Genomic DNA, 15,925 nt, shown 5'->3' with positions numbered 1-15,925 from the left:
GCAGTAAAGCTTGGGAGCCTCATGGAGTAATACTACAGCCGCAGCGCTGTAATACTACTGAGCATCACGGAGTATTATTGCGCTCCCCCTTCAAAATGTAGCTCACTATATGGAGTTCCCAGTAGGGGGCACTCTGCTGCATAAAAGAAGTTGTAACTAAGTAAGTAAGTAAGTAATATTTATTTATATAGCGCTTTTCGAGACCAGGGTCACAAAGCGCTTAAACAATCAAAACAATACTCGAAAAAGTACATACTTTAAAGATCAAGATAATACTGAGAACAACACAGGAGTTCGAGAAATTCAAGGAAAAGCCTGAACAAATAAAACATATTCAAATTTCTTCCGTAATGAATGCGACTTTTGCTGTTGGAGTTGTGCGATGGACTTCCACGGCTCCAATTGCTGGCTTGCCGGAGACTTGGAATCAATTAAATTTGATTTAAAATGAAAATATTGCGGTTAATTATTTACCAATTAGCTCCTTAACAGGGCTGACCCGCGTGAGTTAGGAAGCCTCGTCACAGTGTTAGCGAGGCCGCCGCGGCTTGATTTGGAGGAAAAACATTCAGACAGCGAGAGCGAGAAGTCAACAGGCGCGTTAACCTCTGGATGTTCCGACGTTTGATGAAGCAGCGAATGCAGACCGTCCCTCGCTGACTCTCGCCGAGGATCCGACATCATTAGCCGGACGGAGACGCTATATTTCCCTGCGCTCCGTCGCTAATGAGCCCTCGCCGCCATCCCTCATGTCGTAATTAGCGTTGGGCTCGGCTCTGGGCTCCCGCCCTCGCACCCCCACCCCCCGCATGCAGCTAATGGAGTGAAGCGGCAGAGAATGAGCCGCTGTGTGAGACCCTCGAACATCATCATCAGTCCTGAGGATCAGAGTGGAAAGACAACCATCATGGGAGTCTCCGCTTCGCTCTGATCCGGGCGGCCATCTTTGTTGTAGTTCAAAGCCCACCTGAGAATCAACATGAGGTGTGTGTGTGTGTGTGTGTGTGTGTGTCATAAATCACAGCAGCTATCAGCACTGACCTCGACCCCTCCCTGCTCTCAAAATGCCACCAATCAACGAGCAGACCCCGCGACCGTGGCCGTCATGTGACCCCGCCCCCTGTCAATCACCTTACACTCACAGGTGTCCCTGTCAACAAACAGCAGAAGGAGTTTGACAAAATAATCTGCTCGCAGAAAATCTTTAAAAAAGAGTTTCATGCAGTTAAATTGACAAAGAACAGTTAAAAGGAGAAGCCAAAACAATTCAATGTTCTGACACTAGAGGGAGCAAGAAACAATATTTAAATTCTTACGTATTACTATTTTAAAGCCATGTAGCCACACTATGGTATGTTTAAAGGGAAACTAATGTGTTGCTTTAAGTGGCTCTTAAATTTTACTCATCAGTCAATCATTTGGCTGTACATGAAAAATTGCACTGAAAACACATTTTCTGGGGATCAAGCATCGTGGTTTGTCGCATGTCAACAAAAATGATGCCATTATTACATCATATTGGACCACACTCTTGTAACCTATCGTTCGCCGGGATTTCAGATGGCTGGAACTTTATAAACATGGTCATGATGAGAGACTTACTGCATCTTGGAGAGGAAGACTTCAACATTCGAAACATGAGAGTGAGTCATGAGAGTTGGATTTTCACATGTGTTGACTTTTAAGAAGAGCGAGATGTAGGAATAACCATGTATTTTAAAGGCTGCTGGTGTGGACTCGGCGTCTAAAGAATCTTCCCTGTCACCTTTTCACCTGCAGTAAAACCGTCCAGTCTGCCGTCTGTCCCTGGACTGACTGGTTTCCAACATCAATCGTCACAAACCAGGTGAAGTTGCTGTTAAGTGCAGCTGTTCGGAGCATCCAGGGTCAGTCCAGTGAGTGCCGGGTGTGGGAGAAAATAACATGTTTAAAGTGACTTCATTAAATACATGTATCTGTGTCGCGGCTGTCCCCTGCCTTGCAGCCCTGGTAGCTGGGATATGCCGAAGCCCCCACCATGATGAAAAAGAGACGTTTTCAAAGAAAATTATTTTTTTTGAATAAAGTAAATGTGCCCTCTTTTAAAGAGAAGGGTCAGGAGGCTGAATGTAGAGGATCTTCCAGGTGATGTGAGTCGAGGGGGCAGCAGGCTCCTCTTGGGCTTCTTCCTGGCGATGTTGTGCTCCCTTAAATACATTCAGGCTTAAACCTCAACAGTCCTGACTCTTGGTCTGTCGCCACAATCTCCATAACAAGCTTCTTAATTCCTCCAACGCTGTGTTTACAGGCATTTTTAACCCTGATGCAGATATTTAATTCATTAACAGCTAAATATGGAGGTCACCGGTGCTGCTTCAGGGTCTCATGTTTAAGTCAAACCTGATGTATAGTAGAGTCTCTCCAGGCTAGCGTTGAGCACCAGCTGACAGGATAAAGATCTGTGCAGAGGAGGTTCCTGCAGGAGCGTCACCGCGATGGAGGCGCTGAGACGTGAGCGCGTGTTTACTTCCACTGATCGTCATGTTGTCTCTCGGGACCACCGCTGGCGTCTTCACCGCTGCAGGCTCGGTTACTTGGGCGAGGAAGGCGGCCGTCCGGACACTTCCCAGGTTTCTTCCGCTCCGAGAGATCCACCTGGTCACCGGAGGCGAAATGAGTTCAAGTCCTTCGATGCGACTCCATCCCCTCGTGCTTCCATAGATAGATCTAGGTAGACGTTGGTGTCCATTTCTCCAAATAGAAAGTCCATCAAGAGAAATCCAACATTACAGAAGGTTTAGTAAGTTACTGCTCTTGTTCACTAAGAGCCTGAAGTTAAAAAAAAAAGAAGAAGTATTTTTGTTTAACGGTTTGGACTCCTAACAAGTGTTTATTGTTGCTCCAGGCACCTGTACGGTTGTTTTGTGTCTACATGGGAGGTGGAAAACATAATCGTGTGTTGGAATAAATAAAGCTCACGTGGAGAAACCAGCTGTGTTTATGTTGGTGAGAAATGAACTCATTGTAAGTTGTGTCACTGGAAATACTAAGACATTTTGCATTGACACGTTTCTTCCTTTTTTTAAATTTCTTACCCTGATAACGCCTTGTAAGATCCATCGCAAACCAAAACTGATGTTTATATTTTTCATGAAAATACATTTAAGACCAGAAATCCAAAATTGCTCGAGTATTTAAAAAACCGAACAAATAACCTTCAGCCTTCTGGTTATAATTGAAGGCCTTTATGGCATAATTTACACAATACAGGGCAAATGAATGTTAGCGAGAGTCTTTCAAAAACTATAGTCGTAATATGTAATTCAAAACTGGACAGAAATTTACTTCAACAAAAATAACTCGGAGTATTAACACGCATCATGTTTAACCTTTAACTTTGTGATTTTTTTTTACGTTAACTCATAACTCTAAGTGTAAATTTTACCTGATGTACTGAAGTCCAGCTTCTATTCACATTTACTCAATGTCTATATTTTGACAGTTACGTTTAATGTTAATTTATAATGCCTATTTATTATTTATTATGAATAGTTTTCGGATAAGAGAAACCCACGCTTTTTTTTTTTAATTCATAGTTTGTAAAAACGTTTTTGTGCTTATTAAGATTATTTCCGTATTTGCGCATTATGCGGTTACTCGCTCATGTAAGTGAAGAATCTGGATCATAAATTATGTTTAAAGCTATAAAACCATTCACCGTAAACTTGGTTTCTTCATCTATTTTGTCAGACGGCAAAGGCCGTGGGCGCCCTCCAGCGGTCACTTGGTATATCACACAGTAAAGGACGTGACTGACGGAATGTTTGTCTGAGCAGATGTGCGATGATATTGACATAAACTCTAAACTCTTCGATTAAACAAGTAAAGTAGAAGCAGATGAACAAACAAAAAGTTGCTCCTTCATACAATCATAGCTGTAAGGATGAAATCAATGAACTTGTTCCACATGTGAGGACATACATGTGATGTATTTAGCATTTCAACGTGAATATGTTTCTTTAAACCCACAGATTCCAGACCAGCTTACTCTGGGATTTTGTCGCTATAGTTGGTGAAACTGAAGAACCAGTTGATACCAGTTGTTGCTCCTGAAATACAAAGTACTTATTTGGTTTTAAGTAAGTAAGTAATTTTTATTTGTATAGCGCTTTTCCAGACCAGGGTCACAAAGCGCTTAAACAATCAAAACAATATTCAATAAAGTATATACTTTAAAGGTCAAGATAACACTGAGAACAACACAGGAGTTCCAGAAAATCAAGGAAAAGCCTGAACAAATAAAAAGGTCTTAAGATGTTTTAACTGATAAAGACATATTTATTTTTACACACAAATCTATAACTAACAATTTATCTCCAGAACTAATATTGCATCGATAAATGTCACTGGGAGGGAATTTGGATTTACCTTTGTTAGCTTGTTATTATAGCTTTCACAATTATGACGTCATAGTTTTTAGGAATAAGGTTCAGTTGATTTACAGTTTAACCAACAACCTGCTAATGGCTCATGGGTTGAGCATTGACTCATGGGTTCAGCATTGACTCATGGGTTCAGCATTGACTCATGGGTTCAGCATTGACTCATGGGTTCAGCATTGACTCATGGGTTCAGCATTGACTCATGGGTTCAGCATTGACTCATGGGTTCAGCATGGACTCATGGGTTCAGCATTGACTCATGGGTTCAGCATGGACTCAAATTGGTCGATCCTCTGGCGAGTGTTTCCTTTGCGGATCCTGCGGTACGACACCGTCTGATACCTGGCCGGGTCACTCTTCTCCTCCACCATGTCATCAGCATCATCGCTGGAGGAGCTCAGCTCAGACGTCTCGTGGGTGACCTCCTGTGACGGTAGTCCTCCTCCTGGGTCCATCTGCTGGGTGCTGTTTGTCATCTGGGTGACAGAGTCGACTTCCTGCCATTCACTGGAATCTTGCTGAGCCGTCGTTGTCACCTCAAAAGTAAAGTTCTTCCCAAGTGGGGCTTCCTCTGCAGGTTGGTCTTGAGCAGGACAGTCTCCGGAAGTCAACACTGGCTCCTCCAGACTCAAGGCTGAGGAATTGACAGCATGTTATCATGGACATAAACTCATGTACACACATGTATTTATACACTAACGTAGCTGAATAGTTAGAATAAAGTTATGCAACAGTGAGGTGAAAGGTCGTCTCTCAATAGAGTCTGAGGAAGATACCTGCTTCAGGAAGTGATGTCATCGCAGCTCCTGCCGGGTCTGAAGTTGTCCTTTGGTTACCAGGGGATAAATCACACATAAAGTTGTCATGGAAACCACAGCTCTGAATTTTCCATCCATCATTATTTTCTTCTCCTGACATCTGTCCATCCTCTCGGTCAGCCTTCAATCCCCCACACTGAGCGGCTCCTTGTCCTCCGTCCTTCTCTTCTTCGCTCTTTTTTCCTTCCACCTCACAGTCGTCACTGTTTATGTTTTCTTTCTCCACTTCCTTTCTCTCCGTCTTCACTTCATTTTCCTTTGTCTTGCCATCAAATACTTCATGTTTCTCCTCTTCGTTCACTTCTTCATTATCTGAACAAGCCATAATTTCCTCTCCACCTTCATCCCTCTGTACTTTCTCATCAATTTCAATATCATCCTCCTTTCCAGTGTGTTCCTCCTCAACATCCTCCTGCTCCACCTCTGCTTTATCCTCTTCTAATTTATTCAGCCTAGTGAGATTGTTTGTGTCCTCTTCCTCTCCTACTTCCTCTCTTACCTTATCTTCATCTCTTAGTTCCTCTTCCTCTCTTACCTTCTCTTCCTCTCCTACTTCCTCTCTTACCTTATCTTCATCTCTTAGTTCCTCTTCCTCTCTTACCTTCTCTTCCTCTCCTACTTCCTCTCTTACCTTATCTTCATCTCTTAGTTCCTCTTCCTCTCTTACCTTCTCTTCCTCTCCTACTTCCTCTCTTAGTTCCTCTTCCTCTCTTACCTTCTCTTCCTCTCCTACTTCCTCTCCTACTTCCTCTCTTACCTTCTCTTCCTCTCCTACTTCCTCTCCTACTTCGTCTCTTACCTTCTCTTCCTCTCCTACTTCCTCTCTTGCCTTATCTTCATCTCTTAGTTCCTCTTTGTCTCTTACCTTCTCTTCCTCTCCTACTTCCTCTCTTACCTTATCTTCATCTCTTAGTTCCTCTTCGTCTCTTACCTTCTCTTCCTCTCCTACTTCCTCTCTTGCCTTAACTTCATCTCTTAGTTCCTCTTCCTCTCCTACTTCCTCTCTTGCCTTATCTTCATCTCTTAGTCCCTCTTCGTCTCTTACCTTCTCTTCCTCTCCTACTTCCTCTCTTGCCTTATCTTCATCTCTTAGTCCCTCTTCCTCTCTTACCTTCTCTTCCTCTCCTACTTCCTCTCTTGCCTTAACTTCATCTCTTAGTTCCTCTTCCTCTCTTACCTTCTCTTCCTCTCCTACTTCCTCTCTTGCCTTATCTTCATCTCTTTGTTCCTCTTCCTCTTTTACCTTCTCTTCATCTCCTACTTCCTCTCTTACCTTCTCTCCCTCACTTATGTCCTCTTCCTCTCTTACCTTTTCTTCCTCTCTTACCTTCTCTTCCTCTCTTACCTTCTCTTCCTCTCTTACCTTCTCGTTCCCTCTTACATCCTCTTCCACCTTTACTTCCTCTCTAACATTTTCTCTCCGAACACCGTCTTCTTCCTTTCTGTCTGAACCTTCCATCAATTTGTGTGTTTCTGAGATTACTTTATGCTCCTTTTTGTTTTCCTCTCCATCACAGCATTCTATATTTTCTTCCTGTTCTCCTCTAGTCTTGTTTTCCTCTTCAATTTCTTCCTCTTTCTGTTGCATTTCTTCACATTTTATTTCCAAAGCATTTTGCTGTTCTGCCACTTGCTCTTCTCCAGAACAGATTCTCGCTCCGACTTTCTCTTCCAGCTCTATCTCTTGCAACTGTTCTTTGTGTTTCTGTTCAGAATGACGTTCATCTCGTTTCTCTTCTTCTTCGTTATCTTTTTTTCCCTGCAAGAAATCTCCATCTTTGTCTTCTTCTTTGACTTCATTTTCTTCTCTATTATGCATCTTTTTGTTTTCCGGATTTTCTTCCACATCTGGCTTGTTCTCCTGATTGAAGTCATCCCCCGGTTCTCCGTCAAAAGTTTGCTCTTCTTCCTCTTTTACTTCACCATCTTCTTGTTTTTCCTTCTCTATCTGTTCGTCTTCCAGCTCTCTTTGGACCTCCCTCAGTTGTTCCACCTCCTTTGAATTTCTTATGTCATGGAACTTGTCAATATCGGTCTCTTCTTCTTCTCCTTTTGTATTCTCATCCTCCTCAGCTTCCATAGCTTCATCCAGAGACAAAATGTCTCCAAACATCCCGACAGCCTGAAGAACCCGGGAAAGAATCGAGTCGTCCTCTGGACCTTCAGAACTTCCAGCGTCCGACCACCAGCTCGCCATGACCACAGTCTGAACACAAGCTAACAGCCAGCAAACCCTCACACACAGTTTACGTCACATTCTCAACACTTTAATCAGCTTTGCAGGAGAAGCCCATTCTTAATCACCCTACAAAAAATAAAGTTAATCCCATTCATTGATAAATGTATTTGGTTAAGTTACTAATCCTTTTATGTCTTAATGTGTCTAAAATATTTGGATGATGATTGATTAGAATAATAAATAGCAATGATTAGGAGAAATATAAGCTTCTATGTGCTAAGTTAAAAATTGGTCAAGTTCTATTTGAGTGTTAAGATCAACATTCTTGTGTTTAATCTGTTTATCCAAATCCACAAAGCAGTTTAAACCTGGAGCAAAGGTCAGTATTTTTCTAACTCTCTTGTTGCTAACTCCATCGTAGAACTCTGGGATTTTAAAGTTTAGTTGCAGAATGTAACTTTTTATTAATATATAATACGAAATATTTGTATTGGTAGGCAGCAAGACCCAGTTCTTGAAGAATGGTAAAACATGTGAACAACAAGTATATTTTGGCTTTTGTTAAACATTAAACGCACTTTCATTAACATCCACTAGGTGGTAGTAAGTCACTACAGAAAGTCAAAACCTTTTAAGACGCCATTAAGTATCTTTTAATTGGTGAAACAATGGCATAGCTAATGATGTCAGAGGTGAAGTGGTAATTGTCAAGAAAATCGTTCAAAATGTCCAGCTCTTAAACTAATAATTTTGCTCTTATTATTATAAGTGTGTTCAGTTGTAGCAGGCATTCAAACGAACAAGCAAGAGAAGACAAGACACTGTCTTCAGTGATAAATACATTTTAGTTAGAAATAAATAAACAAATACTTTCATCAGAAAAAATACGAATGAGTATTTAAAATATTTTATTAACTTTTCTTCAACACAACATGTGTGGTTTGTTTACAGTTAAGGTGAACATTGTTGTAAAAGAGAATTGGTTCCATATTAAATAATTTAGTCAGGAGTCACCATATTTCATCTCTGTAAGGACTTAAAAAAAAAAAGCATGAATGTCTTACTGAGGGATTCTAGAGTCCTTCCTCACTGCTAGCTTTAGGATTCTCGCCCACGTGACTTGGACTCCTGCTGGGCTCGCCAGGCAGTAAGGACCTCGTCGTCGTCTGCTTCAGCAGCAGCACGAGCTTTCGCTCTTTGCCGCGTTTGAGCAATGAATGCAGCAACATCGTCGTCCTCCTCCTCCTCCACTTCCCTTTGTCTGTGTTCAACGGGTGATGGACAAGTAACATTTCTGTTTGCTGAGTAGCTCTGGTAACGCTGCTCTCTGTCACCGTATGCTCTCCGGCTGCTCTGGGTGAAGCCAGAGTTATCCTCATCCATAACGATGTCTCGCTGTAGCCTGGATCTCATTGCTGAGGCTGAGTAATCCTCGTCATCTGAGTCCCGATGAGCAGGGAAGTCCAGCATGGAGGCCGAGGCATCCAAGTCATCGTACAGGTCGTCGGACTGGTCTGGTCCTAGTTTCCCTGGTGGAGGGCGGACGCTCCTCAGCCAATCATCCACGTTCATGTCCTTGTCCTTCTCCAGCGCTGGGTTCAGGTTCAGACAGCCTGACAGTCCATGACTTCGAGCTGGTTTCTTCTTGATCTCTTTGAGGAACTCTTCCTCCTTACGCTTCTCTGCTTCTTCGTCCTCCTCGTCTTCATCCTTTGGTTTCTTCTTCTTGTACATGGTGCTACGCTTGTTGTCGGACAGAATCTTTTTCCTCTCATAGGTGGCCATCTTGCCTCTCATCTCCGATTGAATCTCCTTTTCAATGGCATCTAGTTTTTTCAGGTCCACCTGGTCTTGGAAGAGACTGAAGAGAGGAACGCTTGTTGTTGTGATTTTGGATTTTCCAGAGGTGAACGCTGATCCTCGGTCTGTTAGGACGCTACTTGCTCTGCTCTCAGAGAGGACAGATGCTGCTTTGCCGCGGCCCAGGGCGCTGGTATAGGATCTGCCGCTCAACATCGATGACCGGTCGTCTTCGGCTGCCCGGCCAGGAACCGCGTAGCTGACCTCGGAGGCGGCTCGAGACGGAGGGAGGCTCATCTCACTTTGCTTCTGCTTGATTGTTTCTGTGACCACGTTGGCGATCCAGTTCTGTATGCTGGACAGATTCACCATTGGTTCCCCACCGGGGCCCGGTACCGTAGGGACAGGAAGGATGGGTGGTAGTGGAGCATTGGTCGGGGCTGCAGAAATCATGGATCTGGAGCTGCGTGGTTGTGACACTGAAGATATGACAGAGGAGCGTCCACTCAGCATGGACATGTTGTCATCGTTAGCCACGCTCGGGGGACCCATTACACCGGCCCCGGCCCAGAAGGCCGACAGCGGTATGGTCCCGCCGCTGACACAACTCTCCGTCTCCCAACCGCACAAAGACTGACTCTCCTCCAAGTTCTTCCGAGATCGCTCCAGCAGTTCCTCGCGTCTCTGCCGCCGTTTTGCTGCCGCGGAATCTTCACAACGGCTCATCTCCAGAATCTCCTCGGTGTTTTCCTCTCCGTAGCGCTTTTGCTGCCGTCTCTTCCAAGCCTGGTAAGCCGTCAAATTCACGTCCTCCAAATTTGGGACCCTCGCCTCCGCCTCGCTCTTCTCCCCGTCCGCCAGGGAGCTCTTCTCCCCGTCTTCCCTGTCTTTCTTGTTCCAACCAAAGTGGATTCTCTTGACCCGCCAGCGCTCCAGCGGAGTCATCTTCTCCTTGTTCTTATGGCAGAAGTTATACATCGAAGTGGTGTCTGACATGATGCTCGCCACTTCATCATCGATTGCACTCTTCCCTTCCTCCGGGACACTCGACTTCTCCTCCTCTTTCCCGCGGTAGCGTCTCGCCGCCTCCTCCTCAATCTCATGCAGCCTCTGCTTCCAGAGGTCCGAGTAACTCATGCGACTGCACGTGGACATCGTGTCGGACGGTGGACGCTTGCATCGCTTCTTAAGACGATTCTTCAACGCCTGCACTTCCTCACTGGTGACGCTCTCTGCGTCGGCGCCGTTCCTTTTTGTCCAGCGTCCATCGACAGACCCTTCCTCGCCGTCGCTGTTCAGCTGCGCCTCCCACCACTCCTCGTTCTGGAACACTTCATTCCTTCGCTGCCAATCCCGAATCATCTTGTTCAGGCCTTCATCATCCTCTTCATCAGGGTCCATGACCTCTGGAAGATCCACTGATGCATCTGCTGAGGACGTCCTGTTCTCTGCTGCAGTCTCCCGGCTGAGCAGGGCAGCAGCTGAGGAGGCCACACTGCTCATGACGCTCTCCCCGTCCTCCTCCTCTTCCAGCATGATGGACTGGGCCTTCACGCTGATCATACTCTGATCATCCTCCCTTTCAGTGTCGTCACCATCGTCGACACTTCCACCAAATATATGAGCCCTCGTCTGTGCGTCGATGACGGAGCACTGACTGAGGGTGTCGTCGTCGTCGTCTCGCTCCTCCATCAGCGTCTCGTTGAGCTCACGCAGCTGCTTCAGGAAGCCCTCGTTGGGGTTGATGGGCCTCTTCTTCCTGATGGAGGTGAGCGCCTCCAGGATGCTCATGTGCTGAAAGTACATCAGGTAGGAAGCCACCAGTACGGCTGAGCGGCTCGCGCCCATCATGGAGACCACCAAGACCTTCCCTGCACACAGTAACAAGTCAATTGTTACCGGGACCTTCAAAATCAAACCATTTATCAGACAATGAACGATTTTAGAATATTTTCATTGAGTTCATGATACCTAACATGTTTTCATACATTACTCTCCCAGCAGTCAAATTCAAATACAGAGTTTTAAAAGTCCACTGGATCATTTAGTTTCAAGGGTGGACAGGTGATCATCTGTCTTAACCTGTTGGCAAAATAACTGAAACACAGATGAAAGAATCTTCATGACAAGAACAGAGATTTATCAGTAAATGTAATACGTTGTCTGGAATACCATATGAAACCAGGGAACTCTTAAAGGATTCATTAGTCTCTTGGTAGAGCTCTAGGCAGAGCAACACCTACTTTCTTCCTTGCTTCTACTGTAAATGGTGAGACTTATTCTGCTGCCCCATTTAATTATATCCTACATCCATTCATTTCCTAAAACATATTCCCTTTTTTTGGGTCGCAGAGAAGCCTATACCTGCTGCTTAGGGCAAGAGGAAGGTGACACCCTGGACAAGGCACACACAGACAAACAATGCTCACACCTATGTCCATTTAAAATAAGTCTAATGTATTGGCCTTTGGTAGAGAACAGGGTACAACACACAAACTCTACAATGAGAGGACAAAAAGACGATAGTGAGCTGCTTGGCAGACGTCTATGCTCCCTGATTGCCTTTCTAGTTTATTAATTTATTGCTAATAGTTCTTCAGGTGTAGAGCTGGACAGAAGTCATAGAAATGTTGACGCGTAAAACAAGATTAGAGAGATAAAAGCATCACAATGTCGTAACGTTCCTCAGACACCTGATAACCCAGGACTGAGGGAAGAAACTAAATATAGTTCTTCTAATTCTTCCCTCATCCGGTGTCACCTTCATTCATTTCAGTCACTGTGATTTCCTGCATCGGAATGAAGCGTACAATATATCCAACAATGTTTTCGACGTCCTACTGAAAGATTTGTCTTCCTTGATAAATAAATTGAAATAATGAGAGGAAGTGACAGCCCATGATCAAGATGTGTAAATAATTAAACTTGAATCAGGTTTGTTTTCTGCTGTTCATTAAGTCCTGGAGCTGCAATGTCTCGTCACTTTTAATTTAGAGTGTGAGAAACCAGCCGAACCCTCCAGGACAGATGACACTGTTTCTATTTTAAAATAAACTGCATTTGATTCATATTTAGGTTGTCTGAGGACACCAGGAGGAGAAACAATGTTAGTGTTTCGTGAGATTAGTTTGAGGCTCAATAGCCGAGACTTTTCCATTCAACGACAAAATACATGTTGAACAAGTTCAACCTACTCACAAAGGTCTACATGAATGTGGGATTCAAACCTTTATGTGTGAGCAAGGCTTCATCCAGAAATTCTGCGGTGGACCTAAAGTGGACAGAGATGTCCACATCGGGGAAGTCGTCCACCTCGATGCCGAGGTACGTGATGTTCATTCCGGCGTAGAAGGACTCGCCCGTGTACACCCCTGTGCCGTGAGCCGCGTTCAGGATGTGAGTGATGCCCATCCGCTTCAGCCGAGCCTTGTTGACCGCCACTGCCCTGATGAGCACAAGTCAAACAATGTTGTCATGATGACTGTGTACATCAATTCCATGCTGAAATAATAACCTGTACTGCATGTACTGTGCTGTTTGTATTCAATAGCAATTTGAAGCTGACTTGAATGGACAAAACGGTTTGTAAATGAATTTTTCTATTCTAGAAAGGGGAGATTATAACCTTCAACATTTTTACATGAAAGCTATTAAAAATGGAAAAACATGGAAATCAATGAAGAAGTCGATGCTGAATATAACGTTGAGACAATGTCAGTTTACGACTGTTTGGTTCGTACTGTGTTTACATTCATTCAGTCATTTTGGCCCAATATGTGATTCAATTGGACACCCCTCACAAAAGTTCAGGAGGTCAAGAGCAAATAAATAGTACAAAAATGGATCCGTTTCAAATCCCTACCTGGACCTGGACTACAGCTCTAACCCAGTCAGTTTTAAATCAAACATGGATCCTAATCTTGACCCAAATTGCTATTAATGATTTCGACTCTTCAAAAGCTATAGAAATCCAAACATTGATGAAAACTCATGACTTAGAATTGGGCCACAAATCGACCAGGATCCGGTGACCTAGATCTGGTCATTAATGCTTAAAGGTTCCAGTGAAAAAAAGTTCTAGAGCTTCACATTTTCTGGAAAAATAACATAATCTCATTAAGGAGTGACCTACTTCTCAGCAATGAAGATATTGGGCCACACTTCATCCACGGGGTTCATTGGAGCTTCAAGTCTGTCCTGCACCAGCGCCCTCTGCAGGTCCAGCACACACGGCGTGTTGTAGGGGCTGCGGTCGTCCATCATGTCTCGGACACGGTTGTACAGGTCCTCCACCATCATCTGCTCTGCGCTCTCCAGCATGGACTCTGGGATGGACTCTGTTCGAGGACCCCGAGGAGGGAGTTCTGTCCAAACAACACGTGAGTAAAACCGCCTCGTCATGGTGGCCATGATAACCGTGTTCTCTCCCTCACTCACCCTCGCTGATGATCTTCTTGGCTGCCACAGCAGACGACAGGTGAATGGGCTCCATGAAGATGCTCGCAGCATCGGAACCCGAAATAGCAGAAAATCTGGACTCTGACATCATGGAGAGGCTTGTAGGGAAAGAAACGTTTGCAGTGTGGTGAAACGTGTAAACAAAACTCATCAGAAAGATATGGTGCCAGTTAGTGCTGCGACAGAGAAGGTTATCACAGATGAGTCTGATACAAAATACATTCTGAAGAAGCCAAACCTTGTTTTTTCAAAAGCGAACCACTTTACTTCTAATAACGATATAACAAACAGCTTCATACGCAGTGCATTATGGGACTTGTTGACGCTTTAATGGGAAGTTAACAATATATACTATGGAATCATGTCATGGCCACATATAATACGGCCCAGAGCCTTGTGTTTACTATGGCTATTCCTTTCTCACTGTCATCAACAGCTCAAGAATGAGAGGAAGTGGTTGGTTACCTGGGCGATGGACATCTCAGGTATTGGGACTGAACCTCCTGGACGCTCTGTGCTGCCTCCTCATCTTCTTCTGGGACTGTTACGTCCTGGCTCAGGGTGGAGGACGCCATGACAACGCTCCCTGCTGGTCACAGGAACTAGACGTGTCCAGAGACTGGCTTTGATTTCAATTGTTTCTTGTTTTATTAGAATAAGTAGCAGCAACTAGTTGACAGGAACCAGGTCTACGATCCACCATCTGTTAAAGCAGAAACCCACGCGGGACCTTCACCAGCATAGAACCCTCAACTCTTAGCTGAGTCAACGTGAGCTGGACACACTGAACACTACAACAAGTCTATTTTTAGCTGTCAGCTGCCTGGAAGATTCCACGCTCCAGACAAACTGACTCAGAGGAAAAACAAGTTCTAGGGTTCACAGAGAAATGGGGGTCAATCGTTACCTCAGTCGCTGAAAGTCTCAATATTCCCAAATGTTCTTGGATCAGTCCAGACCACAGCCCTCCACCGTCCTCAACACAGTCAGGGGTTCACTCAGGGAAGGACGGGCCACTGACACATGATGCTAAACTTAGAGTCCCCTCCATGCTGAACCTTCAACCCCCCTCCCCACACACACTCATGCCTGCTGTCCTTGCACCCTCTCCCCCTCTCTATATGCATATAGACCCCCCCCCTCTTTCTAACCAAGCCCCACATCACCATAATTTGTGTGTCTGACACTTTAATTTAAATTAAATTAAAATTTAAATGAAGTTTTTTTATCCATTATTTATAGGTACAGTTTAAAAACTACAGGAGACCGTAAAGTCCGCAAATGCTCCTGACACTAAAGTTGACTTCTGTATTGTCAGACGATAAATTGTAATTTAGAAGTGAGACCGTTGTGGTTGATGTTCTTTTACATCCAAAAACTAGAGCATATTTTGACGTTATTTATTTTGTGTATAGATCCATACAGAAACTATTGACAACAAAGTTCCTAACCGTTTCATAACTTTAATTGCATTCAATTGAAGGGAAATTAACCGTTTTAGTTTCTTTCGGGTAATAATTTCTGTTTTTTGTGCCTAGATCCTTTTTTTTTCTTTTTTTTTTATGATTTTCTTTTTAAAATTAAACAATTACCTGTTTTTTGGTGATATCCTTTTTCGACTATAGGACCTATGCCATAATATACATTAATATAAAAACATGTTTCTCATGATCAGACGAAAGATTGTGAATATTAATGGAAAAACAATGAGAGCCTTACAAATGTCTTTTTAAATGATTTCTTTAACATCATTTGACTTGATATCTGGACAATACATTGATCATGCAAGTGTTAAAGATTGTCTGCTCCAGAAAGGAATGATCTCATTAGACGGTCAAGTTACGCAGCTGTCTGTAATAGAAGTAACAATATTGTGTGGTGCCTCTATTGGACATCTACCATCACGTATGACCCTGAACACGTGTCTGTAGCATGTTGGTTCTGGAGGCAGAGGCCTATTACACCAAGATGCATCATCCACAACAAAACTTATTTTCTTACAGCTTTATTGCATCAATATATTAATCAGAAGTTTTAACACAACAAATGGAAAAAAAAGACAAAGTGACAATTGAAAAAGGCACAAATGCGACAATAGATTCTGACAATGTTAGTGTTACTGGAGAGTTACAATGACCACAGAGACAACACTGAACAACACGTCGATAACCTGAATGTCTGTTTTAAATCTGGTTATTGCAAATTCCTGCTCCCATGTGATTTCTGCATCTCTCCTTGGATAAAAAATT

General features: G+C 43.8%; 1 protein-coding gene across 2 annotated transcripts; it reads right to left on the bottom strand.

The window, feature by feature from the left end:
* Positions 1–8,363: 8,363 nt before the first annotated feature.
* Positions 8,364–14,731, bottom strand: styxl2 (serine/threonine/tyrosine interacting like 2). 2 transcript variants are annotated; one of them, XM_087791815.1, is made up of 6 exons: positions 14,584–14,731; positions 14,142–14,379; positions 13,656–13,774; positions 13,351–13,582; positions 12,446–12,663; positions 8,364–11,089 (listed from the first exon to the last, which is right to left on the bottom strand). In XM_087791815.1, exons 2-6 carry the CDS (start codon positions 14,249–14,251, stop codon positions 8,517–8,519), a joined length of 3,252 nt encoding a protein of 1,083 aa, XP_087647941.1. In that variant the 5' UTR covers positions 14,252–14,379; positions 14,584–14,731; the 3' UTR covers positions 8,364–8,516. The 2 variants fall into 2 exon arrangements, with proteins under 2 accessions (XP_087647941.1, XP_087647942.1); XM_087791816.1 differs by having other exon boundaries at positions 14,142–14,265.
* Positions 14,732–15,925: the final 1,194 nt, after the last annotated feature.

This window comes from Callionymus lyra, chromosome 5 (genome assembly GCF_982586985.1).
Source record: "Callionymus lyra chromosome 5, fCalLyr1.hap1.1, whole genome shotgun sequence".
NCBI classification, from domain to species: Eukaryota; Metazoa; Chordata; class Actinopteri; order Syngnathiformes; family Callionymidae; genus Callionymus; species Callionymus lyra.
This window is presented reverse-complemented; position numbering and strand designations above follow the sequence as displayed.